Genomic DNA, 26782 nt, shown 5'->3' with positions numbered 1-26782 from the left:
CAACAGAACTGAAAGCAACAGATTTAGTGGTTACTAACAGAAACTACCAAAATGGAAAAGGTTCAATTAAATCATTTATTTTGAACAAACGAGTCATGTTGAACACTGAACAAAAATTATTGATCAACCAACTGATCAGAATAGTTTGCCATCTGGTTTTATTGCAGATTCATGATACCCTAAACAAGGGTTGAGCTCATTGCTTCAAAAACAATGTGTATCCCTGCAATATCGGACATGGTATTAAGAAATATGTTGTACTTTTCAAGTTAAGCTAGCTGAAGCCATTCCAATTTCTTTTTTTTCCCTTATCCTTTTTTTTATCATTTTACACATTAAAGGCACATTGGTACGAAAGTAGCAGAGCACACAGTGTTTGCAAGTCAGCAGCAAAATGACTTTAACTGCCTTAACAAAACATTATGAAAATGAAACAAACCAGATTTAATATAAAGAAAATTGGGGATACCGTGTAATTATACTGCACTCAGCATTTACATCTTAAATTTACTGACAGATTGATGCATGTGAAAGATCTTCAAAACAAAGAATCACCTCTCACTAAACAAACACATTTTACATGGACAGAAAGAACTATGTACAGACATGCAGATAATGCACATTCACTGTCTGCGTGTGTGTGTGTGTGAGAGAGAGAGAGAGAGAGAGAGTGAGTGAGTGAGCGTGTGAGCGAGAGAGAGCGCAAGTGAGAGAGAGAGAGAGAGAGCGCGAGAGAGAGAGCGAGAGAGAGAGAGAGAGAGAGCGAGAGAGAGAGAGAGCGCGCAAGAGAGAGAGCGCGAGAGAGAGAGAGAGAGAGAGCGCGCAAGAGAGAGAGAGAGAAAACGGGGCTGAAAACAGTATTTAAAAAAAAAGCTATAAATTCCCAAAGGCTCTTGAAATTGTTGTGTCCAATAAGGCAAACATCTTCTGACGGAATGGTAACAAGTTCATTTCCAGCATTTGAACAAATTTTTTTTTTTTTTTTTAAATAAGAGACACAGAAGCTCTGCTGCAACTCTTCAACTGTGGCATGAAGTGCAATAAACCTATATTTCTTTGATCTGTATAATGATCTAAGCAAATATATTTATTATACTTCCATTAAACCCTAATCAAGATGTCGATCTAAAAATAGATTTGCTTCTCTTCACATGCGCAGAATCAACTCAGAACAAATGTAACATGGAATGTTGGTGGCTGCATTCTATAGCACGAGACAGACAACATTTACAAACCGCATGTCCATCGCAAATAAAAAGGGGATAAGGAAGAAAAAAAAAAAGTGATGAAAAGCCTTAGATATTCACACATCTTGGCAGATAAACCTCCTGGTAGGAAAAATGATTAAGTCAAATAAATAGATGCATACATGATAAAAAAAAAAGTATAATTTATTCTTTAAGTCACAAAGCTTTTTTTTTTTTTTTTTTGTAACTGCCAAACAAGTTTCTGACTTGCTTTCCAACCTGCACTGTTTAGTGCTCAGACTCCTATACACGCTGTGCAATAACTGGCCCAGGTACTCTGACTGAGCCAACACTTACAAATCTAGTTTGCAAATATTTGTTGGTAGCAGCACATTACAAACAGGACATCTATTTTAATTAGCTTTTTATTTAAGAAAACCAAAGAGCCCCCATTTCACTCCATGTATCAGAAAACTTCAGTACTGAATATAAAGAAGGTCTGACACATTTGTTTTAAACTCACAGTGGGGGCAATGAAAACCAAAAGCCATCAAAGCTGTTTTTTCAGTCTAGGCAGACATATGGCAGAATATTTAATTTGGTCTCATCACCATGACAATCCAAAGATATACAATCTGTCCAATCATACCATGTTCCCTTGGTGTCATAACAGCCATTAACTCCTGGCCAGTGCTCTTTGTCTATTCTATGAAGGTCCTCGTGCGTCACCTCTCGACTTGCACCCGGTAGTTCATCGGTCGAGCCGCTCGGGACTAAAACGTGAGTCTTCCTTAATTCTCGAACAGCGTTTTCCTCTTGTTTCAAATACTCGGTCATGAAAAAGTGTGCGCCGTGAGTTTGAGCTCCAGAGGAAGTCAAAACGTTGCTCTGAAGACTAAGGTAGGACTGAATGATCTCGTTCCTGGACAGCTCTTTCCAGTTTGTTTGCTGAAAAGGGTTTTGAGCAGTTGTAGGTGGCTTCTGTTGGGGGGTCTCAATCCTCACAGGCTCTAAAACTGGTGGTCCCTGGCATTCCTCCTCCTGGTGAGATTCCTTTGGAGTGAGAGGTTTGATTTGTCCTGTCACTGGGTCAAAAGTCAATCTGCGCTCTTTTAAGCGCACAGGCTTTGTCCTGTCCTCTGAGGACTGGCCTTGAAGATTTACCATGTAGTCTCTAGACCTGTACTTCTTTCTTTTTTTGTTCAAGGTTGCACTTTCTGTCCCAGTTTTAGGAAGCTCGGGTGAGAAATTGTGCCTGGACAGTTCTGAAGGCTCCTTAGCTGTACTGTTAAGAAGGGATTCAGAGGTTCTCTCAATAGGTCTGTTGAAGGGAACCGAGTCCTCTAGGTCTACAGTTAGACGGCCGTCAGCATGAGACATTTTATTTGGGGAGGTTAAAGGCAAAAGAGAGGGCACTTGGGCAGAATTATGAGATGGGCTCAACAGAGTCCCTTTTGATGCATAAGTTGAAGACCTTTTAGCCACCGACTCACGAGCTACAGTATGTGGACTTAATGAGAATTGTGGACTACTGATTAAGTGTTTGTCACCTCCATCTCCTTCTGCTCTTGATTGCTGCTGTAACACTGATGTTTTGAGTAAGGATGAAGTGCTGGGCAGTCTGGTAAGCCCTGGAGAACTTGGATGAGGCTTAACAGCATTTACAGGGATTTTGTTTTGTTTGTCATTGTCAAGATGCTCTGGGCAATTTCTATCAGAAGGTGCATTGTCCTGTCTTTCTAGAAAAGTCTCCGGGCTGCCACTAAATCCATTTGATGGAGGAGTGGAGGAAAGCGTGTGTCCAAAAGATAATGTTTTGTGCATTTTAGAGGGCGGATGAGGACCATCCCTTTGGTCCCCCCTGTGTTTTCGGTTTCGAGACTTTTCCGCTGTAGCTGAGTAAGTGTTGTGAACATCATTTCTGTTCTTAAGTTCTGGAGACTTTATGCTAGGTGGGGGAACAGCTGGAGGTGTGTCTGTTCGGCACGGATGAGAACTGCCATTGGCTGAGCCTGGGGTTCCTGGCACTCCTCGAGAAGAAGCATCATTTTGGCTGGGCTCAATCAGTTTCTGCCAGCTTCGAAGGAGTTTCTTGGCACGTTTAGCAAGGTCTTCATCTTTTGTCTTCTTCCTGACATCATTAATAATCTTTCCCAAGCGAGTTTCCTGCATTAAAAAAATATATTAAATTAATACAACTGACCAGTAGTATTTCATGGCATTTGGCAAGAGTATAAATAAGACTGTCGTTACAATGTTAGCCACGATTACAAATATAACAAAAGTGATGTTTCTGGTTCTGATCAGATGAAATGATGTACAGATTAATATTGGTCAGGGAAGAATTATTCATCCAATGATTGAAAACAAACAAACAAACAGGCTTTCTGCCATTTTACCAATAATACCCAAACTGTAACAAATGAATGTAAAAAGCCTGAAACCATAAACTGTAGAGGAATGAGCGTTAAAAACGTTACACAATGTATAGCCCAGGACTCAGATAGCAAGACACACATCTGTATATACACACACACACACAACATGCAAAAATTTACAGTATCCACAAATGTTCTTGAAGTTATTCATGTATGCACAGCTGCTTTCAGGATACTTTTATAGTTAAACAAATGTGACAATCATATTCAACATGACCACATTGAGTAAAAGTGATTAGAAATAAATGGCACTGTTCAAATATGGATTCAGTATTCAACAGGCAAGCACACAAGGCATTTAGACCAATCCTATTAGATCATTTTATCTGTTCTCTTGTTCAAGAACAACAAAAACACAAAAAAAAACTAGTGAATGACAATGATTCGTCATGACCGTTAGCGTAAATACCATTTCATCTTCACAGTCAGTCGTCCCCGGTGCCTGAATAGCTGACAATAATGCCATGCGTTCCTTTTATTATTACGACTTTGAAAAACATCTCATCATATGGTTTGCAGTTCAGTCACATAACTAAATGTTTCACCAGCAGTTCTCTCAAAGGCCAGTGAGGAATATACCAACCTCAAGTGCTTCTTTAGTGATTGGATATTTCTCCAAATTGGTGATAACATCAAGGACTGCAACAATGTTACATATCTGTAGGGGAGAACAGAGCATCATGTCAATTGTTTATTAAAATGCTGGGATAGACAGACAGATGATGGCAATTTCCTAAAAGATTCAGTGAGATCCTACCATTACTACATGCTCTGTGGCATGTATACAGTACGTGATAAACTATGATGCAAAACACTTAGTCTGTCATCTCAAAATCCTGAGGTTATACCAGTGACAATTTTACCCCATTTATGCAATTTATGTAAAAACATTACATGATTAAAAGTGAGGCACTACCTGCAATATCTGGACAGAGAGTCACATTTTAACAAAATATGCACTTTCCCCCATTGCTGTTGTATTATGCAATATATAAATGTTACTGTTGCACAAACAGTAACATTATTATTAGCTTATTTAGAGCTAATTAACAAAGTACTGTAATGATTTCTATTTAACAATCATGAAAGAAAAAAAGCGTATTTACTGATATAACTGCCATGGTACATCCTAGTGCCTTGTGAACATCCAATAATACATTTGACCTGTTTATCAGAAATGATGTTGGATCTAAACCCAAATAAACACCTCTGGTGAATCTGGATCACCAGGCCAGCACTCACCATGATCAGTTGGTGTTGCTCCAGTACTGTTCCACAGACATGTAAAATCTAAGCCAATGAACTTTAAAGCTGATCTAGCAGCTCTTAACTAACATGTTAAAGCAAAGCACAGTCACTATAGATCTCCAAAATATGGATCATCATCAGAGATGGCAGAGACTGAAGGTGGTGTTGAAATGCTTTTAGGTGGGAAAAACAGTGTAGATTTAATAAAATATTTTTTTTATTTAATATATTAAATAATATTTATCAGGCTAGTCACACTGACACACTGCTCTAGCTTTTCTGGGATGCCTCTCTTGGCTATTGTAAAACCCCATATATAAGTGCAGATGGGTTTCTGCTGCATGGCTTGATTTGGCATCAAACTAAATTAGTAAATACAATAATACATCTTTTTTATTGAGATTTCTTTTCTACAAAAATTGGCATTTAATTGGATTTCTTTATAGATTGATTTCTCTACTTTTGGCACCTGAATTTCTTTCTAGAACATAAGATTTTCCCCAAGATTACAAATTGAGGTCAACTTTGATTTTATTCCCACTTAAATCTGTAAATGTGCTTTTGTCACACAAGTAATGTCATGAACTGATTAATTGGTCACAGAAATAACCACATTGAATTAGTCATAAACCTAATCAGTTTAGATGTAAAACTAGTCCTGAGAGTTTAAACTCTCTGTTAATAACAAAATTAATCAACACACATTATAAACAATGTACATTCTTTTTGTGCCAATGTAAAATTTATTAGCAGCGTTGCGGATTTTGAAATTTCTTTCAGACCTCTTGTGTAACTTTAATTAAAAAATGGTTGCCTAGTAACAAATCTAGTGACCGAGCACACATTTACGCCAAACTTGCAAACAATACGGTAAGTGATTATATATACACACACAGTGGTGTGAAAAAGTGTTGGCCCCTTCCTGATTTTTTTTTATTTTTTGCATGTTTGCCACACTTTGTTTCAGATCAAACAAATTTAAATATTAGTCAAAGATAACAAGTAAACACAACATGCAGTTTTTACATGAAGGTTTTTATTATTAAGGGAAAACAAAATCAAACCCAACATGACCCTGTGTGAAAAAGTGTTTGCCCCCCGTTAAAACATAACATAACTGTGGTTTATCACACCTGAGTTTAATTTCTCTAGCCACACCCAGGCCTGATTACTGCCACACCTGTTCACTATCAAGAAATCACTTAAATAAGACCTGACTGACAAAGTGAAGTAGACCAAAAGATCCTCAAAAGCTACACATCATGCTGAGGTCCAAAGAAATTCAGGAACAAATGTGAAAAAAAGTAATTGAGATCTATCAGTCTGGAAAAGGTTATAAAGCCATTTCTAAAGCTTTGGGACTCCAGTGAACCACAGTGAGAGCCGTTATATACAAATAGCCAAAACATGGAACAGTGGTGAACCCTCCCAGGAGTCGCCGGCCAACCAAAATTACCCCAAGAGCAGCAACGACTCATCCAAGATGTCACAAAAGACCCCACAACAACATCCAAAGAACTGCAGGCCTCACTTGCCTCAGTTAAGGTCAGTGTTCATGACTCCACCATAAGAAAGAGACTGGGCAAAAATAGCCTGCATGGCAGAGTTCCAAGACGGGATCCCATGGTCCTTAAACCAGGTAACTGGTAGCTTTGGCACTGTGTGCAGGTGCTAAGTCCTGTTGGGAAATGAAATCGGCATCTCCATAAATTTCAGCAGCAGGAAGCATGAAGTGCACAGACAGCGTCAGAAGCATCTCGCCTGGGCTAAAGACAAAAATGACTGGACTGGTGCTGAGTGGTCCAAAGTTATGTTCTCTGATGAAAGTATATTTTGCATTTCCTTTGGAAATCAGGGCCCCAGAGTCTGGAGGAAGAGAGGAGAGGCACACAATCCACGTTGCTTGAGGTTCAATGTAAAGTTTCCACAGCCAGTCATCAGCCATGTCATCTGCTGGTGTTGGTTCACTGTGTTTTCTGAGGTCCAAGGTCAACGCAGCCGTATAACCAGGAGGTTTTAGAGCACTTCATGCTTCCTGCTGCTGACCAACTTTATGGAGATGCAGATTTCATGTTCCAACAGGACTTGGCACCTGCACACAGTGCCAAAGCTACCAGTACCTGGTTTAAGGACCATGGTATCAAACTCACTTGACCTTAACCTCATAGAAAATCTATGGGGTATTGTGAAGACGAAGATGCGATATGCCAGACCCAACAATGCAGAACAGCTGAAGGCCACTATCAGAGCAACCTGGGCTCTCATCAACACCTGAGCAGTGCCACAGACTGATCGACTCCATGCCACATCGCATTGCTGCAGTAATTCAGGCAAAAGGAGCCCCAACTAAGTATTGAGTGCTGTACATGCTCATACTTTTCATTTGGCCCAGATTTCTAAAAATCCTTTCTTTGTATTGGTCTTAAGTCATATTCTAATTTTCTGGGATACTGAATTTGGGATTTTCCTTAGTTGTCAGTTATAATCATCAAAATCAAAAGGAAAACATTTGAAATATCAGTCTGTGTGTAATGAATGAATATAATATACAAGTTTCACTTTCTGAATGGAATTAGTGAAATAAAATCAACTTTTTGATGATATTCAGCACCTGTATATTATCACAAATTCCTGTTAAAAACAATTAATAGAATAAGCAACATTTGGAACCTATTGGCTGATTTATTATTGTGCGGCAAGCAACAGTAAAAAAGGGCAAGGCAAATGTTGTGTGTAACCACTATTGAATAAACAGGAACACCCCCCCCCCCCTTTTTTTTTAATTTAAACCTACGACAGCACAGTCCCAGTCTCTTGTTTTCTATTGGTTCCCAAGAATGAGGCTTGTGAATTTTCAGGTCAAAGTCCACACAGACTGTAAGCAAGAAGCAAAAGTAACAGCTACCAAAGCCAAATACAAGTCTTTCACTACACTTCCATCATTTGTCGGTTGAGCTTAATTAAAAATTAAAATCACCACAAACTGCCCCTTTCCGGAAGAATTAAGTTGCAGTCAGCTGCAGTGTCATGCCTTTAAAAGATGTTCTGAAACTAAAATGTGAGAACGTGGCTTCACACACACACACACCTTTCTCAGGGAAAGACAGTATAAAGCAGTTACTAAAGATGGATGATAACATTTCCTGCACCCGAATGGACACAAAGGTAGACTTCTATACAGTCACTTGCACATGATCACACATACACACACAGATGTATACACCAGGCCTGACCTGTACATCATGACAGAGCTGTACTCTGTATTCGATTATTGCTATTCATGTACAATGCCACAGACTTCATGAAAAAGTAGGGTATAACCAAACAGTGAGTTCAGGATTTGAATACTGGGGCCTGAAGCAGTTATTTGATTATCCTGATCAGGAACAGTAAAAATACTGGCAGGAAATATACATTCATTCTCTGATCTTTACTAGCAGATCCTTTTAAAATCTATCCTGTTCACAGAGGTTGTATTTCACATACTGTAACTTTGGGAATTAAGGACATACTGTTCAAACATGCAGTTTAACTAAATTTACTTTACAGGCTGTTAATAAATTAATTACATTCAGCTCCGAGTTAGTTAATCTATTACTTTAACATTCATGGCATTTGACATACACCTAATCCAAAGCAACTTACAATTATCTTATTCATGCAACTAAGCGGTTGAAAATTAAGGGCCTTCATCAAAGGCCCATCATTGTTGAAGCATGGATCAGTTTGATCAGGACTCCAAACATTTTAACCACTGAGCTACTACTGTCCTATTTAGAAGAGCAAGCTAGGTAGTTTAACAGTACACTGTATGGCCAAGTGTTTCAGACATCTAAGCATCACAGCTGTCTGTACCGTTCCCACAAAGTGTAAAGCACACAACTGTACTGAATGCCTTTGGAATATATGCTGTAGAATTACAATTTCCCTTCACCAAAAACACGGCAATCCACAAAGTGAGCTCCATGAACCATGTCACTGCATGTACAGAGCCCTGACCTCAACCCCACTAGTATACCCTTAAGATGACGTGAAAGTCTGGCAGCTAGTCAGACTTTCACGTCATCTTAAAAGTATACTAGTGGGGTTGAGATCACATGAAGGCATCCAAAAAAGTCTACATAATTCAGCAACCCTACACTACACAGGAACCGAGATAAAAAGTCTCACTTGTGCTTGAGCTAGGGCTGTGCTATATGGTGATATATACAGTAGAATGACAGAAAAACATCTATTGATAGACATTTTCCTAGATCATCTTTTCTGTCAATGTCACAAGGGCAACTTTTGCACTATAACAAAAACAAGCATAGAGGAGCATTACAACAAGAATCTCCCCACAACACTGACACAGAAAAGGCATCAGTGCAACTAAAAGATGAGGTTAAGTACAACAAATCTTTACTAAGGTGTAGCTCAGACAAGTCATCTTGTATTTTTTCCCCTGTATGTATCATAATATCTTTTTAATGTATTAAATGCGATACAAGATTATGTTCACATTGCCAATCTTAAACCCTCGTTGATTAGTCCACAGCTGTACAAACTCATTCAGCAAAAAATGTGACAGGAGACAGTGGGGCAGAGAGACAATGCATAACTGGTATGTTTATTTCGTTTACCATGTTGGTGTAAAGACGAATATTATGCAGATACAGGTTGGATGATCATGACAACTTTGAAGGTTTAGATTTTATAGTGAACAGCATAATGTGAGATTACAGCATAGAAAATGTGAGCTTGCATGAATTGTATGGATTTTACAGCTGGATTATTATTCTTTACACACCACTAACATAGCTGGTGAAAACTGAATTTCATAATGAAGCAGAATGAGGTTCTGATGAGACCCTCAGTGTGAATAGGACAAGTCACTAGTGGTTGACATTCCTGATCAGCATTGTGAAACTACATACAGCAATGTAATGCAAGGTATATAAATAGCTTTCACACAATAAGTGTTATAATAATTAGTATTATTTCTATTATTAGTAGTAGTATATTAAGGAAGAACAGCAGGTAGCATTGCCATGTCATAGCTTCAGGGCTCCAGTCTGATCCCAAGATACAATTGTTGGAGTTTCACATGTTCTCCAGTTTGCTTCGACATCCCAAATAGATCAATTATAACAAATAATCCCTAGGTGTGTGTGTCTGTGTGTGCCGCTCTAACCCATCCAGGGTGTATTCCCACTGCTCGTCTGTATTTGGAGGTTATGATCCAGAATAAAGTTGATTGTACAGAAGATGACTTAGATACAAAATTTACATGTATAAGGGTTAAGATTAACTGGGAACATTTTAAGCAATAACAAATCCAGATGTAGGCTGTTGTGAAAAATCTGTAAGTAGATTTATTTTAACTCAATGTATACAACTATATACAGAAATCATTTTATATATATATATATATATATATATATATATATATATATATATATATATATATATATATAAATAAATACACACACAAACACACACTTGTCTAACCCAAGGGTTAGGGTGAGTAACTACAGGTGTTTTTCTTTAAACACTTCAGTATTGTGCTACATTACAGAACAGCTGGGTGTCAAAACATAACAGTACATAATATTGCTATAAATTATTGCCATAAACAACACAGCCTGACAGGACTCGGTGTTAGAAACGTTCGACAACGAAAGTCAGGAAAAAAGTATTTGTTTAAATAATGTTTAAAAACGAGCTGCTCAGAATCACTTAGCTTGAACTTGTTATCTCCATGTGAAGGAAAGCAACACGACCAGCTGGCATTAATGTCCTTCTTTACACACATAGGACTTAATGTTTATTAACTTTATAACATTAAATTGAATGTTTGACTTTATAACTAGACTATGTTACTGTACATTAGCAGCTAACTGCTGACCTGCAACCTTGCTGTAGCTCCGTGTGACTTAGCTGAGCTTTAGCTAATGCTAATTACTGTCAAACTTTATGTTCATCAACAATATTAATGTTAATGTAAAAACACAACAAAGTACTTAACTCGTTATTCAGCACAAAAGTGACCGTGTTAATAAAAGTGCTTCTTGTGGCTAACTTTAAAGCTAAACTTGTGCTAACAGTTAGCGGCTAACAGCAGCTTTACAGCACAATAAACGCGTCGGTAACTGAAGCGGACAGTTAAAGGGAAACTAAACGTTTGTTACTGAATTAAAATAAAGACCATTAACGGTTATAACCAGCTGCTCGTTAGCGAGCGAGCTACTCACATTGCTGTGGCTGTCGATGGCCTGCAGCAGCTTGTCTCTCATCAGCTGCGGGGTTGCGGAGGCCGGTGTCATTGCCGCCGGGGGAAGTGTTTATACTGCAGGAACTACAGCTCTGTCTGGGTCTCCGACACGTGTCCTATCCGCATGTTCCTTATGGCTGATCGCTCAACAACTCACAGCATTACAGCGAATAAACACGAGTCACCACACGGCGTTTGTTCTGCCTTCATAGCGGTGAAGCGCCTCCTGATCTGCTCTAGTGCTGGGGATCTAAACGTCTCCTCAATGCATTATGGGAACTCGGGGCGATAAAACGTCATCACGTAAACGCGTGCGCATAACTATCCGCTCGACGTAACGCTACGTTCAGTGTTCCAAATGGCGTAGGTTGTAGTGTACATGTAGTGTAGTGTACATGTAGTGTAACTGTAGTGTAACTGTAGTGTACATGTAGTGTTACTGTAGTGTAACTGTAGTGTTAGTGTAGTGTACATGTAGTGTTACTGTAGTGTAACTGTAGTGTTACTGTAGTGTAACTAGTGTACATGTAGTGTAGTGTAACTGTAGTGTTACTGTAGTGTAACTGTAGTGTACATGTAGTGTAGTGTAACTGTAGTGTAACTGTAGTGTTACTGTAGTGTAACTGTAGTGTAGTGTACATGTAGCGTAACTGTAGTGTTACTGTAGTATACATGTAGTGTAACTAGTGTACATGTAGTGTAGTGTAACTATAGTGTTACTGTAGTGTAACTGTAGTGTACATGTAGTGTAGTGTTACTGTAGTGTTACTGTAGTGTACATGTAGTCTTACTGTAGTGTAACTGTAGTGTTAGTGTAGTGTACATGTAGTGTTACTGTAGTGTACATGTAGTGTTACTGTAGTGTAACTAGTGTACATGTAGTGTAGTGTAACTGTAGTGTTACTGTAGTGTAACTGTAGTGTACATGTAGTGTAGTGTAACTGTAGTGTTACTGTAGTGTACATGTAGTGTAGTGTAACTGTAGTGTTACTGTAGTGTAACTGTAGTGCAACTGTAGTGTAGTGTACATGTAGCATAACTGTAGTGTTACTGTAGTGTTACTGTAGTGTAACTAGTGTACATGTAGTGTAGTGTAACTGTAGTGTTACTGTAGTGTTACTGTAGTGTAATGTGTACATGTAGTGTAGTGTAACTGTAGTGTAACTGTAGTGTAGTGTACATGTAGCGTAACTGTAGTGTAACTGTAGTATACATGTAGTGTAGTGTAACTGTAGTGTACATGTAGTGTAGTGTACATGTAGTGTACATGTAGTGTAACTGTAGTGTAACTGTAGTATACATGCCTTACACATATCAGAATCAGAATCAGAATGAGCTGCAGTGAAGGCATGAGCTCCACCATCTCCCAGGACATTTAAACTGCCACAGGAGCTGCTGAAACAGTTCTACTCAGCCGTCATCAAGTCTGTTCTGTACACATCAGTAACTGTTTGGCTCAGAAAACAAAATCAGACATCAGAAGACTACAGAGAAAGGTTCGGAGTACTAAAAGGATTATTGGTGTTCCTCTGCCCATCCTTCAAGAACTGTAGAGATCCAGAGTGAGGAAAACGGCTCAGAAAATCACTCTGGATCCCTTAAATCCAAGTCATCAACTTTTTAAACTTTTACCATCTGGCCGGCAATACAGAGCCCTAAATACCAGCACAACCAGGCACAGTTTCTTCCCACAGACAATCTACCTGATGTGAACAGTTAAATGTTTCCCATTGCACAATAATAGGGTTAGGGTTAGTTATTATTGCATAATAATGTGCAATAATCTTACATTTAATTGTTACCATCTCCATCCTATTACATCCCTGCATCTCATTCCATTCCATTCTATTTTATTCTATTCTATTCCATTATATCATCTACTGTATAGCACAGCTGTACATACAATTTATTTATTTTTCAATTTATTTTTTAATTTTCTCTATTTGTATTTACATATGTGTTTTTAATTCTCATCTTATTTTTATTATTTTTATGTTCTTGTCTTTGTGTACTGGAAGTATATGACACTAAAACAAATTCCTTGTATGCACAAGCATCCTTGGCAATAATGCTCCATCTGATTCTTATTATAATGAATAAAAAAAGCATGTGAGCCAATCAACATTTGCATGTTTTGAACTCTCCTGTAGTAACTGACATCCCCTGGAAGCGAGTTTGCGAGTTTCTCAGAGCACTTGAAAGATGTGCTAATGGAGCACCATGTTGTCTGTCAACAACACAAGGCAAGATGACCGTTGCTCTCTCCACTGACTGTGGAGTTTTCAAGGGGAACTAAGCAGTAATCGATATCAACATTGATATAATTAAACCTGGGTCTGTAAGTCAGCATGAACTTGAAACTTGTACTGCAGAACTGCTCCTTGTCATCATGTAGTACTGTGTTTTATCATACTGGTGGGATAACCGATGAGATCCTACACAGTCTGTACAACATCATCAGCACTTGCAAACAAATGATACATCCTTGTTTCAATGTAGACAAATCAAAACCCCTAGCAGTTCCACGTGTCATTTACCTGCTTCACCACTAGATGGTGGTGTTTTGTAATCCATAAACATGACCATTTTGACCATTATTCCCAACCTTCCACCAGTCTAAAGATTTGGTAGAAATTTGTAATAATAATAATAATAATAATAATAATAATAATAATAATAATAATGTTTTATTATTATTTTATTTATAGGCACCTTTCAAGTCACTCAAAGTCAGCATACAAATACAAAGTATACCACACACCTTACAAAGTAAATAAAATAGCATTATACACCAATAAAACAATATTAAGAAGAAAAACAGATATCTAACAGTAAACATTAGAGAGATTTAAGTACAGCCTAAGATCATGTGGAATAAACGCATCTGAAAAAATTGGTTTTGAGTCGTGTTTTGAACGTGGTGATGTTTGTAACCCTTACCCTTACTCTAACCCTTACCCTTACCCTAACCCTTACCCTTACCCTTACTCTAACCCTTACCCTTACCCTAACCCTTACCCTTACTCTAACCCTTACCCTTACCCTAACCCTTACCCTTACTCTAACCCTTACCCTTACCCTAACCCTTACCCTTACTCTAACCCTTACCCTTACCCTAACCCTTACCCTTACCCTAACCCTTACCCTTACTCTAACCCTTACTCTAACTCTAACCCTTACTCTAACTCTTACCCTTACCCTAACTCTTACCCTAACCCTTACCCTAACCCTTACCCTTACCCTAACCTTAACCCAAGTCTGTTTTATGGATGTTTTATGGGAGTGAATCCCAGAGACGAGGAGCAGTGTGACTGAAAGGTTTAGGAGCCTGGATGAGGAAGAGCGGAGAGTACATAAGGGAGTGTAGAACTGTACGGGATCTGAGAGGTCTGATGGAGCAAGATTATGAATTGCTTTAAAAGTGAGGAGAAGAATCTTAAAATCAATACGATGTTTGATAGAGAGCCAATGGAGTTGTTGAAGGGAGAGTGTAATGTGATGCATGATGGGAGTTTGTGTTATGATCACCAGTGGCTATTGTACAGCAGAGGGCTCTAGAGCAGGTCCATTTTCCTACAGCAAATACACATAGACAATCAAATTTCATGCTCTGTCTAGAAGGAGCCTAACAATGGACAATCTATTAGTCTGTTTCTATGACTATATAGTTATTATATATTATATATATATATATATATATATACGTGTATATGTATATGTATATATATATGCATATATATTTAATTTTAGCTCTTTGCATTTTAATAGTTTGTAATTACTGTAACACACCCTGATAGGCAGATAAAAAGTTTTACTTTGTAAAATCCTACTGTGCACACTATGCCTTCTGATTTCAGAATGAATCAGAAAAATAGCAGCTTTAATCTGGGATGAGAAATGATTTAATTTTCAATTTAATTCAATTTATATGTATAGCAATTTTAACAGGGAACATTGTATCAAAGCAGCTATACAGAGGTATAGAAACATAGAGTAAAAAAGTTACTATTTATTCCTAACATTTATCCTTAATGTGGCAATTTTCATATCTAAGGACATGCATGACTCATAGGTTCAGGTTCTTTCTGTCATTAGCTACCTCATGTAATTCAGAGATGGAACAAGAGCATATATTTCAAATATCTGAGACTATAGAGCCTGATGACAACAGACATTCACTTATTGCCATTAGGGGTACAGAGAACAAGAGGTTTATAGATGTGGACTTTATCTCACCACCTCAGCCCTACATCTCCATCAATATGTCTGTGATCTTTACTTGAATTTAGGGGTAATAATAAATCATTAAAAATAAATCACACCTGGCCACTATTTCAGCATGCTACATTTGCTTAAACAATGCAGCAGTTGATCATCAGCAGATATACAAAGGAAGTTGGTCATTCTTTGCTATTTACCATGCAGCTTAATGGTATCTTGGATCTGTCCTTGGTGCTGGAAACATTTTATCTATGGCACTTTCCAGTTGGTTTTTAGGAAGCTGTCTCAAACAGTCCTTCTCATGGCATTGCCTTTGGCAGTAAGCATAATCCAGCCTTTATGCTTATGGGTTTCCCTGATGACTTGTGTGGAAACGGAACATTTAATCCAACACCAATTTCCTCAAAGACTCACTGCACTTTGACCCAGGTGTGGTCTATAGATAAACTTGGACAGAAAAAATGCAGTGAGAAGGAAATGTATCTTTCTTACATACAAGGATACTGAATGCATACTTCTATCTGTGAAGCCAGACTTAGATGCTTTAGCAAAGTTGAGGTATATTTATCCTCCTATAGGTAGATCTCTGCTCAATATTTGGAGTTACAGTAATGATAATCTATTGTTATGCACAGTTCAACTATATTAAAATTGTTGTTAAAGTCATATAGTGTAGAACTTATTCATGATCCCTTTACATTTTCTTCATTTTGTTACATTATAGCTTTACTTCAATAATAATAATAATAATAATAATAATAATAATAATAATAAACTTTATTTTGTATAGCGCCTTTAAAAGTAGCATCTCAAAGCGCTTGACATAAAAAGATGAAATTAACAGATACACAAAATATTACAGGCACTAAAACTAACCATACAGTAAATAAAAAGCCAATAAATAACAAACAAAGTAATCACATAAAAGCTGCCCTAAAAAGTAAGTTTTAAGGTGGGATTTCAAAACACTCAGGGATTCTGCATTCCTAATCTCTGGACAGGAAATTCCACAATTTGGGAGTCAAAGAAGAAAAAAGCCCGATCACCCATAGTTTTTAGCTGTTTTGTTTGGACAGTTAGAAAACCAGCTTCAGAAGAGCGTAGAGCATGTGTAGGAATGTAGGGGGTTAACAGCTCACACAGATATTGAGGGGCCAAATTATTCAAAACTGATTCATTTGTTAACCTAAAAAATACCCTAGAATGAAAAGACAAAAGTTCTGACAAATATTGTTTTGTTGAAAATTTTTTTTTAAATATATATATATATATATATATATATATATATATATATATATATATATATATATTTAAAAAATTAAAAATATCACATTGATAGAAGACCCTCTGCTATTACAGTCAAAAAAGGGCAGCTGACACCATTCAAGATACCATTCAAGGATAGTGTCATGGCACAGATCTGGGGGAGAGTATAGAAAAAAAAGGTCCATCATCTTTAAGTAAGAAGTAAGAGTCCAGTAAGAATCAGAGTCCATATGCAAGTCACTCTTCAGAAAGCACATGACTCCTCAACCCTACACTGAAACATGGTGGTGACAGCATAATGCTGTGAGGATCTCGAAACCTTGTTCAAGTTCAGAAACTTGCTAAAAACATGTAAAAACCACAGACTAGAATGAAGACTCAGCATGGTAATGACCGAAAACACAGACAGTAAAGACAATGCAGGCTCTGCTTTGGGATAAGTTGAGGAATGGCTTTCCAATAATTTTGGCTGGTTATAGCAATGTTTGTTGAGAAATCATTTTCAAAGAATAAAAAAACAACAACATTTTTGTTGTTTTATCAAATTTCTGTAGATGTCATTGGAACATATGCTGGGAGACATTAATTAGAATGTCTCACATTTTAATCTGTTTTTATAGGAAGAGTGTGGTAGTTATATATACATTGGTACAGTTTAAACCAACTCTTTAATATGGACAACATTGCAAGCTGTTATAGGTTTATTACATTTACCTTTCAGACTTCTGGCTAGTAGAACACAGTAAGATAACAAAAAAATATATGTCATCTTGGAGAAGTGTAAAGCTTTTGTTTTTGGTGGTAAATAGTTACACTGCCATATCATATCTACCAACTGGAAAAATGAGACTTAGCTTCCTTTGAGACACTTGTGTTCAAATACCTCATGTTTAACACATGTGACGTCAGAGGATCTCAACGTGCCTGAAGGAATGTGTTACATGGTCTGTGTGCTCAGCCTAACAAATGCCTGTGATTGGAAAATAACTGCAGAATGAGCCTTATCAACCATTGAGAGGATGGACTGTCAAATTTTATGAGCTGTAATAAATGTATTTCACTGAACAGTGAAAATGAATAGTCTTTTTGTTATTGTTTTATCAGTTGGTATGTACCATAGCTGCCTAAATTATGACTCTGTTCCAAATGATGTAATTTCCATTGTATCATTATTGCTATTTTAAAGTGATTGTCTCTATAAAATACCTACTCAGGGTGAATACTTGGGTTCTGATCTTTTTAATTTCTTTGCTCAGTAAAATGTATTGCTCAAGTGACATGGCTACAGTGACATGATTCATTTCCGATCTTTACCTTTTCACTTTTTAGTCAAGGCCATGTGGGGTAGAAATATATATGTTCAAGGTTATTGTACTGTAAAAGAGTTTGTCATATGTTTGATTACTGGCACTCCCTGACCTTGAAAAATGATCAAAGATTGTTTACTTTAAAATCAGCTCACTACACTTACACAAGTCTGCCATTATACACAATGGTATTAGAATGATTCAACAAAAATAGTAGATACAGGAAACATGATATTTCACATAGTAAATACATAGCAAGCAGTAATAAATTAAATACATTGAGCAAAATTATTCAAGATACTGTTTTTTTAAATACTAAATGAATGACTTACACAAATGGTCTTACTTACTTACTTACTGGTCTACTCTATAAGAAAAGACAAGAATACAAAACGTCATTAATAAATTATAATAAATAATTCTAATTTTACGTGTGAAACTAAGGCTTTTATTTATGTTTAATACTGAGGATCCAGGTGTATTTTCTCTAGTGAGGAAGAAGAGTCCCATCAGAGAAATATTAGAAATGTAACCATGTCCGTGTACAGCATTGTTGCACACTATTTTTGAAATTTAAAAGAACAGTGAACCCCTCCCCACCCGCACACACACACACACATCTGTAACCATGTGCTAGCATAAATATTTTAAGCACAGTGGCATTTGGTAACGATCAAATCATTGAAGGATGTTAGTTTTAGCTTTCCCCGGCTATCGTAGTGCATGAGAATCATGGGCTCATAGTCAGCTGGCACGCAACATGGGCGAGGCGTCGCTCCCTTGGTCAAGCGATATAGACGTGACTTTATCTGAGTGTGCATACTGGCTGGTTTGTAATTGTGTGGGCAAGAACCATCACAGAAATACATTGTGTAGCCAGCTGGAGCCACAATCCAGTCTGACCAGCCAATCTCCTCAAAGGAAACACTCAGTGACTTCCGACTACAGTAGCTGTCCTCCTCAAAGTTTTCTCCATACGTGGAACGAGCTTTTCTCAATTTACCATCCATTAACTTAAGTTCCAAACAGATCTGTGGAGTGGATTCAGTTTCACCTTCTTTTTTTCTAACAAAGCCAATGTCCACAAATAGTAAAGCATTGCTAGTCTTCCCGAGCCATCTGTTAACTGCAAAAGTCACATCCATTGTAACATTGTGAACTCGTGATTGCAATTTCTTGGAACTAAATACCTTCTCCATATAAGAATGGGTGGTGATATGTATTCTAACCAGAGTTTTCTGACTGCGTAGTGGTTGGTCAAAATTGTTATCCAGAGGTCTTTGAAGTTGCAGCTGTGCTTGTGCCAAGAGAAACTCGTCTGTTATATGAGACTCCCTGTGAAAAACAGCCCTGAACCATTGAGTCACTGATTCAGGACTATTCTGCTGAGAATTCAATGGCTGAACTGTAAAGAAAAGTATAATGTCAAATATTTTATTTTACTGCATGTGCTTTTTAAAATATGGTTAATTACAAATTAAAGTCATTTTGTCAAATGTTTATTAAGTAATATCTTTAAAGCATCAGAACTAGTAGAAAAGCCTTAAAGGAATTATTTGAACCTCTCAATGCTCACAGCTAATTTGTCAGTTATCGAACACATTTCATGCTATTCATGCACTTTCAAACATGACATATGACAACCAGATATACAAGATATTTATTAATAACCAGTTATTCTTTTCTTCATACTTCAAACAAAGTGACAGTGAAACAGATTTAATATGCAAGCTGTCAAAAAGATCTACTGATTTTTATCTTAACACTAAGACTAGTCCTTGGCTACAACAATGTTAAGTATAGAATCTGTGAAATGGCCTAAATTTAGTTACCTGTGGTGTGAAGGAAGAAACTGGAGCCACTCTGAAAAGACTGCATGTTCCTCCTCAAGCTCTGATATTGACGGTATATTCTGATTAGTTCCTGAAAAGACGACTTTCCTCTGGACGGCGGCGGCGGTGGTCTGTCCATCCCCAAGTACTCCAGCATACTAGTTTTAATAGCCTCAAGCTGTAGAGTTTGATTTGTTCCTGTGTAATCCTGAACAGTTCTGGAGACTAGTAGACTGGAGCTAAATACGACAAGCCAGGCAAAGAGAACATAACATTGAGTGGCTAAGTTCTGCATGACAAACTTTTTTTCTGATGCTCTCATTGTAATGGTTGATGAAACTCCAGACATACTTTCCTTTATAGCATAGCTAACCACACCCATTTCGGGGGATTGTATACTTTTCCAAATTACCACCTATTACACCACCATAAACCACTTCAGTGTAACATATGTTTATTTCAAAAACAATATGTGTTTAGTTTTGGTTGACAATATATGTATAGTTTCTAAACCACATTTGTTCCCATATATGGGAAATTCTGAGTGTGATGGTATGAGGTATCAGGTAAAAATATTTTTGGTGTAAAATGAGTATGCACAAAAGTCAGTATATGTGTATTGTATTTTTAGGTAATAATAGGACAATGCACTTTTCTAGCAAACTGTACAAATATATATAATCTCTTCAATTTGAAATGGGGTGGATGAGTCACACACCTTTACCTCGTCAACAGCATTCCAATAATGACAACACCCAGCCGTGTCATTCTGACATGTTTGTGTGTTGCTGACCTTGATGGGGTTTTTTTTATTGTAATTCGCTGATCTTTATCACACACACATATGCAGGTATGTAGAATACACTAAGGTGTAACGCTGATATGAATCTTTGCACTCCTGCTTGTAGTGTTCATTTTTTTGTCAACTGCACCATTTAGCGTCCACAGGACATCAGCTAGAACTGCACAACACATGTTAACACAGTAAAATGGATTTCCAAAAAGGTGATCGTTTAAATAGAGCTGGAAAAACACTGCACTTGTAGAAAAAGCTTTCAAAAGAATTCTTTTGAGAAATTATGTGAAAGGTGCTCAGGTAGGTTTCAAACATGCATTGTAACATTGGTCATGCCGGATTTCAAAGAGAACATTGTTGAGTAATCAGGCTTTTTTGAGGTGAACAAAAGGAAGGTTCTATTTTGAAATATGAATGTGACGTTTACAGCAACGCAATGTACACCAAAGATAGTACGCTCCACCACACCCAGAGCAAACTCTCTTTTGGGGGTGGGTGGGATATGGGGAATCAGATAATACATTTCACTGGAATAAGTTTAAACATAATTAAGTCATGGCCATTATATTCCCTTTAAAATGTATGTACAATATTATTTACCAAAATATCATACCATGTAGTGAATCAATTATTGCAATGATTACTATGTTGTAAATGAAATCATAAAAGTTTCTTCTAACAGTGTTATTATAGCAAATTATGATAAGTGAGTACAAAATGAAGGTAGCTTCCACCTGAATATTGTACTGAATATGAATGGACTAAAAACTTGGTATAATTATTGAAGGACTCTTTTACATAGGGAGCAAATATCTTTCATTCCAAAGAGTGATAATCTGGTAATAATCTGGTAATAGAATAAGAATTAGATTACATATTTTTAACTAGATTTGTAAAGTTTGTTGTGAAAAACATTGATGTTGGCTTGTCAGAGCAAGTATTCCCAAAGGTCGGTATTCTAGGGTGACAATACCTTTGGAGGCGAGTGGATAGAAGCATGTGACGTCACCCGAATACCTGTGACCTGTGACCTCATTGTGTGTTTTGATATATCACATGTCCATTTGGTGCCAATTTTTGATTTTGGGGGCAGAGCTGCGGGAAAACCGAAAGGCCAGTCGGTACACCAATTTAACTTTTGTCCAGAGTAACATCCTAAAGAAGCTGGCCAAGTTTTGTGTAGATAGCTTGGGGAAAAAAAGGCAATTTTGAGACTTGGTACTTGGTACAACAAACTTTAGACCAGGCTCTACGACATATCCAATTTTGGTGCATGTGGCTTGAAAGCCCTAAGGGGTAGCAATTAATAAATTTTTGTCTAAGAAGAATAAGCAAAACAGAATGTTGGCTTCTACAAGCAACATAATTACAAAAAATGTTGAGAAATAGTGTCTAGAGTAGAATAGAGTCTTATAGTTCTTATATGTTGTACGTTTTAATATTCTATTTTATGTCCTTCTGCTGCTTGCTTTTCAGGTTTTATGCTGGATGCCTTTCCTGACACAAACCTCCCATTTTTGTCCAGGCTTGGGGCTTCACTACCAGTTAAAACCTCAGTAACTGGTCAGGGTTGCAATGGAGTTGGAGCCTATCCATTGAATACTGGAACTAAGTGAGGATACACCTTAATTTATAGAGAATTATCATCTATTGGATGATGTAAAGCTTATTTGAGTTATTTTAGTGCTCCTGTTACATGTGTTTTCTCTGGGTTTTCCTAATTCCCAAAAAACATACCTGTTGGTGAATAGGTTAGTTGCATACTCTGATCACATTTTTTGCATTTCTAGGAGCATTGTTTATAATTGTCAGTTTGACCACAATGCATTCCAAATGATTGTCCAACCCAAAGTATTTAAGACTAATTATTTCTAAAGAGACATGTAGAATTATAATGAGCTGTACTGCAGTGTCCATCTCACTTCCCAACACACATCTTCCCAACTGATACTGATCTGACGGTTAGCAAATATGCACTAAAGCCATTTCACCCATAACACCTGAAGGTATGTAGTACACACTGCACACTAGACCAGCCAGTTGAACCAAAACCACCAAGGAGAGAAAAGTGACAAAAGCTCAGTGCTAATGAATGTAAGGTTACAGAATTCAAACCCCATGGCCCAATGTGTGAGAGATAAAGGCTTGGGATAACAAACACCTACAACAAACATCCAACAAACTTTCTACCCATTTCTTCATCTTATTATTATTATTATTATTATTATTATTATTATTATTATTATTATTACTAGTAGAAGTATTAGGTTACTAAACATGCTTTTACATGTTGATAATTTAAGCGTCTAAAAACTATTACAGGTGGTATCCAGTTTCAATTTAAGACATTCCAATAGCAACAACACAACACTTGAGATGTTGTAGTGGTTAGCCACTTTGGGGCTGTTTCCCAGACAGGGATTAAATAAAGTCAGAACTAGCCTAATTCTTCTTAAATTAATTCAGAATTAAAAAAAGGCTTTTTGAGACACTACTTAAGTTGAGATTAATTAGTTGTAGACTAGAGAGTCACAGACTAAGCTAAATTAGGACTAACAGGCTACTCTTTGTGAAGCCTGATTATATTAATGACTAGAGCATAGTGATTACCTGAGGACACTTCAAAAACCAGGGATGGAATCTTAAAACACATTAGCGTTGTGTGGAACTGGAGTAAATCATCCAACCAAACAATGGACAAAGGTAAACGGAGACGTTCAAAAAATTTCTGTGAATTTGAAAAACATTTGTTGAAGCAAATTGTGTCAAACCACTCAATTATTGAGAAGAAACAGCATTATTCATCAACAGAAAGCAAGAAAAAGAATGTAAAAAAAAAAATAAAGAAAAAAAAAGAGAAAAAGCCTGGAGTAAAATTTGCACTGAATTTAACTCAAATGAAAAAGTAAGCCAAAGGACAGTCCAGCAACTTTAGGTAAGAGTGTATTTATTAGGTTTTCCCACTTTTACAAAACAGTCCTTAAAGTTTGTTTTGTGTTGCACACACAGTGGGACTGAAACATATCTGTAATTCAGAAATTAAAGAAACTGTATAATAATTACTAACATAATTTCTAAATTGTCATCTTTCCAAGATCTGGAAAAACAAAAATTCAATTAAAGAAGACAAATGCTGCTGCTTGTAGGGAGCATTTCAAGACTTGTGGTGGACCCCCGGAAAGACCAGGGGTCTCATTTATAAAGCGTGCGTACGCACAAAACGGGGCTGGAAACGTGCGTACGCCAGTTTTCACGCAAAGGTTGTGATCTATAAAAAACAAACTTGACGGGAAAATGTGCGCACCCTTAAGCAAACTTTGAGCTGTGCGTACGCACATTCTGGAGACAAAGGGAATTGGCGACACAGATGGTGAGGTCGTGAACTGAAGTTAGATTGTAGAAAATACATGTGAGAAGAACGATTATAAGAATTAATGACATTTAATTTTCACTCCATTTCATACGTTATTACCACATTATCATGAAGATTAAATCCAACAGTGTTATTTGTGCTGATTGTTTTAGGCTATATACATCTAGTAAAATCTAAACGTAATTCAAAATGTATTAAAAATAAAATAATAATAATAATCAGCGCTACTCCGTCCAGGGTGTATCCTGCCTTGATGCCCAATGACGCCTGAGGATAGGCACAGGCTCCCGTGACCCGAGTAGTTCGGATAAGCGCTAGAAGATGAATGAATGAATGAATAATCAGCGCTGCCTTACAGTCACATTGTCCACAACGGGAGCGCAGGAGGAGATGGCGCGACTACATGTGATACAGAATAGCATGAAATACCCTTTTATTAGAGAACTGCAGAGCACTGTGTAAAATGAAATATTTTCCTTAATGTACATATATCATAAAATGTCAAAGTCTGCAAATACAGTCATGAAGCACAGTCGCTACCTATCATCGGTCCTAACTATTACGGTGTTCATTACAAAACCGTCATGAAGAAGCATGTGTTCACTATAACATTTTCGTCTTAAATTTTCGCCCACAAATTAATTCTGTGATTTTTAGGTGTTAACGATCAGTCTAATTGCTAGAAACATATAAATCCTCCGGTGACCCGGGTATGTAATGCTTCATGATGGCACTGCTGGCACTGTTGGAGGATTACGCCAATGGCAGAATAAGGAGAGAACGAGTTTTCAGGGACCATGATGATTTCCTGGCCCATTATGATGACTGGCTAATAAGCTGATTTAGATTCCCTAGAGCTGTGCTCTTAGATCTATGTGCTGAATTGGGTCCAGTATTAGAGAGGGCAACACGACCATGCCCTCCCAGTCCAAATACAAGTCCTCACCACTCTGGGGTTCTTGGCAACCGGCTGTTTCCAGCAGGAATTGGCAGACAGGTAAATTATTTATATAAAAAAAACTATAAGTAATCCTCAACTTTGTCTCTAAGACCTTTTTGTATATGAAATAATTCTACTGGAATCTATCATCTCACCCTATAGGTCTAGTATATCACAGCCGTCCCTGAGTGCCATAATATCTGTCGTTTTGAATGGTATACTTAATATGGGTAGTCGATACATCAGGTTCCCCTACACTGTGCGAAAAACAGGCCGAAATTAAAATGCAATTTGCAGCAATGTCTGGTTTCCCAAATGTAATCGGCGCAATTGACTGCGCTCATGTTGCTATAAAGGCACCATCTGAAAATGAATTTGCTTATGTTAATAGAAAGCATGTGCATTCTATTAATGTGCAAATCATATGTGACTCCAACATGACCCTCACAAACATTGTGGCACGCTGGCCTGGTTCAACACATGATTCCTTTATCTTGACACATAGCAGTGTAGGGAACAGACTAAATACAGGCGCAGTACGTGATGGCTGGCTTCTTGGTGAGTTTAACAATATTAAAAAGTAGAAACTGTAACAATTTTGTTTTTAATATAATTATAACAATGTTGCTTTTAATAGAATTGTAACCTGCAGGCGACAGTGGCTACCCCCCTGAGACGCTGGCTCTTCACCCCATTTTTAAACCCGCAGAGCGCAGCGGAAACTCATTATAACGAGGTCCACTCTCGTGCCCGCACAGTGATTTGCATTGACTATTTATGGTTAAAAATGGGAGTGTACAGGGCGGGATTTCACGTTCGCACATCTGCGGGTGATCTGTGATTTATAAAGGGAACATTGCTTAGAGGAGTGCGTACGCACGGTTTTATAAATCGGATGTTTTTTTTTTTGGCGTACGCCATTTTTGGCTTTTGGGCGTACGTAAACTTTTAGTAGGGATCCTACGCACAGTTTTATAAATGAGACCCCAGAGACAGATGACATGGGAGACTTGTTGATTGCCCTCATTGATAGCCAGCAACCCCTGGAAGGTATCCCAGATGATGACCATATGGACAGTTCAGATGGGGCACCTGTCCAATCTTCATTTGGTAGGCAACATGTGCCATCCTCAGACTTCAGAGAATATGTAATGCTGTCTGTCATCTCTTATACCCCCAAAACAAAAATAAGCAAAGAACTCAACTCAAGTATTGTTCTCTGATGCATCATCAATACAATGTTTTTCAGATGACCACGTAAGCTTGGAGGGCCCGAGAGAGGGTACATGTCAGCCCACTACATCTGAGGCAGCCAGGAGGGAAGATGGTGTCGCTAACCTGGGCCGAAAGCCCAAGAGACAGACCATACAAGAGAAACTGACCATGGACTATCATGAGCACAAATTAAAGTATTTAAAAGAAGAACATGAAATAAAGATGAAAATCTTTAATATTGAGTTGGCTTTGAAGGAGGAGGAGAGAAACATGAAGCAGCAACAAATTCTGGGTTCTGAAATTTCGTTTGTTTAAATTAAAATAATCTTGAAAACAATACAGGGCAATTGTCATAATTCATTGTCTTTGAGAAAAATGCTGCAAAGCAAAAACATCTCTGCAGGCTAGTCCATATCTGTCTTTGTTGGCTTCAACAATGGGAATATCTAGGTCACTGTCATCTTCCATTTCAGGATCTGGCCAGCCATGTTTAATGTAATTGTGAAGCACTGCTGCAGCAATTATCACAATACAGCATCTTCTTGGTTCAAAGCGCAGTGTGCGTCTGAGACACTGGAAACGACTCTTCCACACACCAAACATGCGCTCCACTATACCTCTAGTGCGGATGTGTGCTTGGTTGTAGCTCTGTTGCTCTGGTGTGACTGCATGAAGATGGGGTGAACAAGAAGTTGTTCTGTGCATA

General features: G+C 37.6%; 2 protein-coding genes across 2 annotated transcripts; both read right to left on the bottom strand.

Moving 5' to 3' along the window:
• Positions 1–140: 140 nt before the first annotated feature.
• On the bottom strand, positions 141–11381 carry crsp7 (cofactor required for Sp1 transcriptional activation, subunit 7). The gene is made up of 3 exons (XM_060875951.1): positions 11107–11381; positions 4209–4283; positions 141–3353 (listed from the first exon to the last, which is right to left on the bottom strand). The coding sequence occupies exons 1-3, from the start codon at positions 11176–11178 to the stop codon at positions 1752–1754; spliced, it is 1749 nt and encodes a 582-aa protein (XP_060731934.1). The 5' UTR covers positions 11179–11381; the 3' UTR covers positions 141–1751.
• Positions 11382–16109: 4728 nt separating this feature from the next.
• On the bottom strand, positions 16110–20068 carry LOC132849919 (bone morphogenetic protein 2). Its single transcript, XM_060875939.1, has 2 exons — positions 19753–20068; positions 16110–19325 (listed from the first exon to the last, which is right to left on the bottom strand). The coding sequence occupies exons 1-2, from the start codon at positions 20045–20047 to the stop codon at positions 18568–18570; spliced, it is 1053 nt and encodes a 350-aa protein (XP_060731922.1). The 5' UTR covers positions 20048–20068; the 3' UTR covers positions 16110–18567.
• Positions 20069–26782: the final 6714 nt, after the last annotated feature.

The sequence above is a fragment of the Tachysurus vachellii genome, chromosome 1, assembly GCF_030014155.1.
Source record: "Tachysurus vachellii isolate PV-2020 chromosome 1, HZAU_Pvac_v1, whole genome shotgun sequence".
In the NCBI taxonomy this organism is placed as follows: domain Eukaryota; kingdom Metazoa; phylum Chordata; class Actinopteri; order Siluriformes; family Bagridae; genus Tachysurus; species Tachysurus vachellii.
The sequence above is the reverse complement of the archived record's forward strand: the minus strand, read 5'-3'. Positions and strand labels throughout refer to the sequence as shown.

What these genes read in the sequence shown, in the direction of transcription:
- crsp7 (XM_060875951.1), bottom strand. Translation starts at nt 11,178, where the DNA reads ATGACACCGGCCTCCGCAACCCCGCAGCTGATGAGAGACAAGCTGCTG. An exon ending in CCATCGACAGCCACAGCAAT is followed by an intron (nt 4,284 to 11,106) that starts GTGAGTAGCTCG and finishes TCTCCCCTACAG; the next exon opens with ATATGTAACATTGTTGCAGT. An exon ending in TCACTAAAGAAGCACTTGAG is followed by an intron (nt 3,354 to 4,208) that starts GTTGGTATATTC and finishes TTTTTAATGCAG; the next exon opens with GAAACTCGCTTGGGAAAGAT.
- LOC132849919 (XM_060875939.1), bottom strand. Translation starts at nt 20,047, where the DNA reads ATGCAGAACTTAGCCACTCAATGTTATGTTCTCTTTGCCTGGCTTGTC. An exon ending in TTTCTTCCTTCACACCACAG is followed by an intron (nt 19,326 to 19,752) that starts GTAACTAAATTT and finishes TTTTCTTTACAG; the next exon opens with TTCAGCCATTGAATTCTCAG.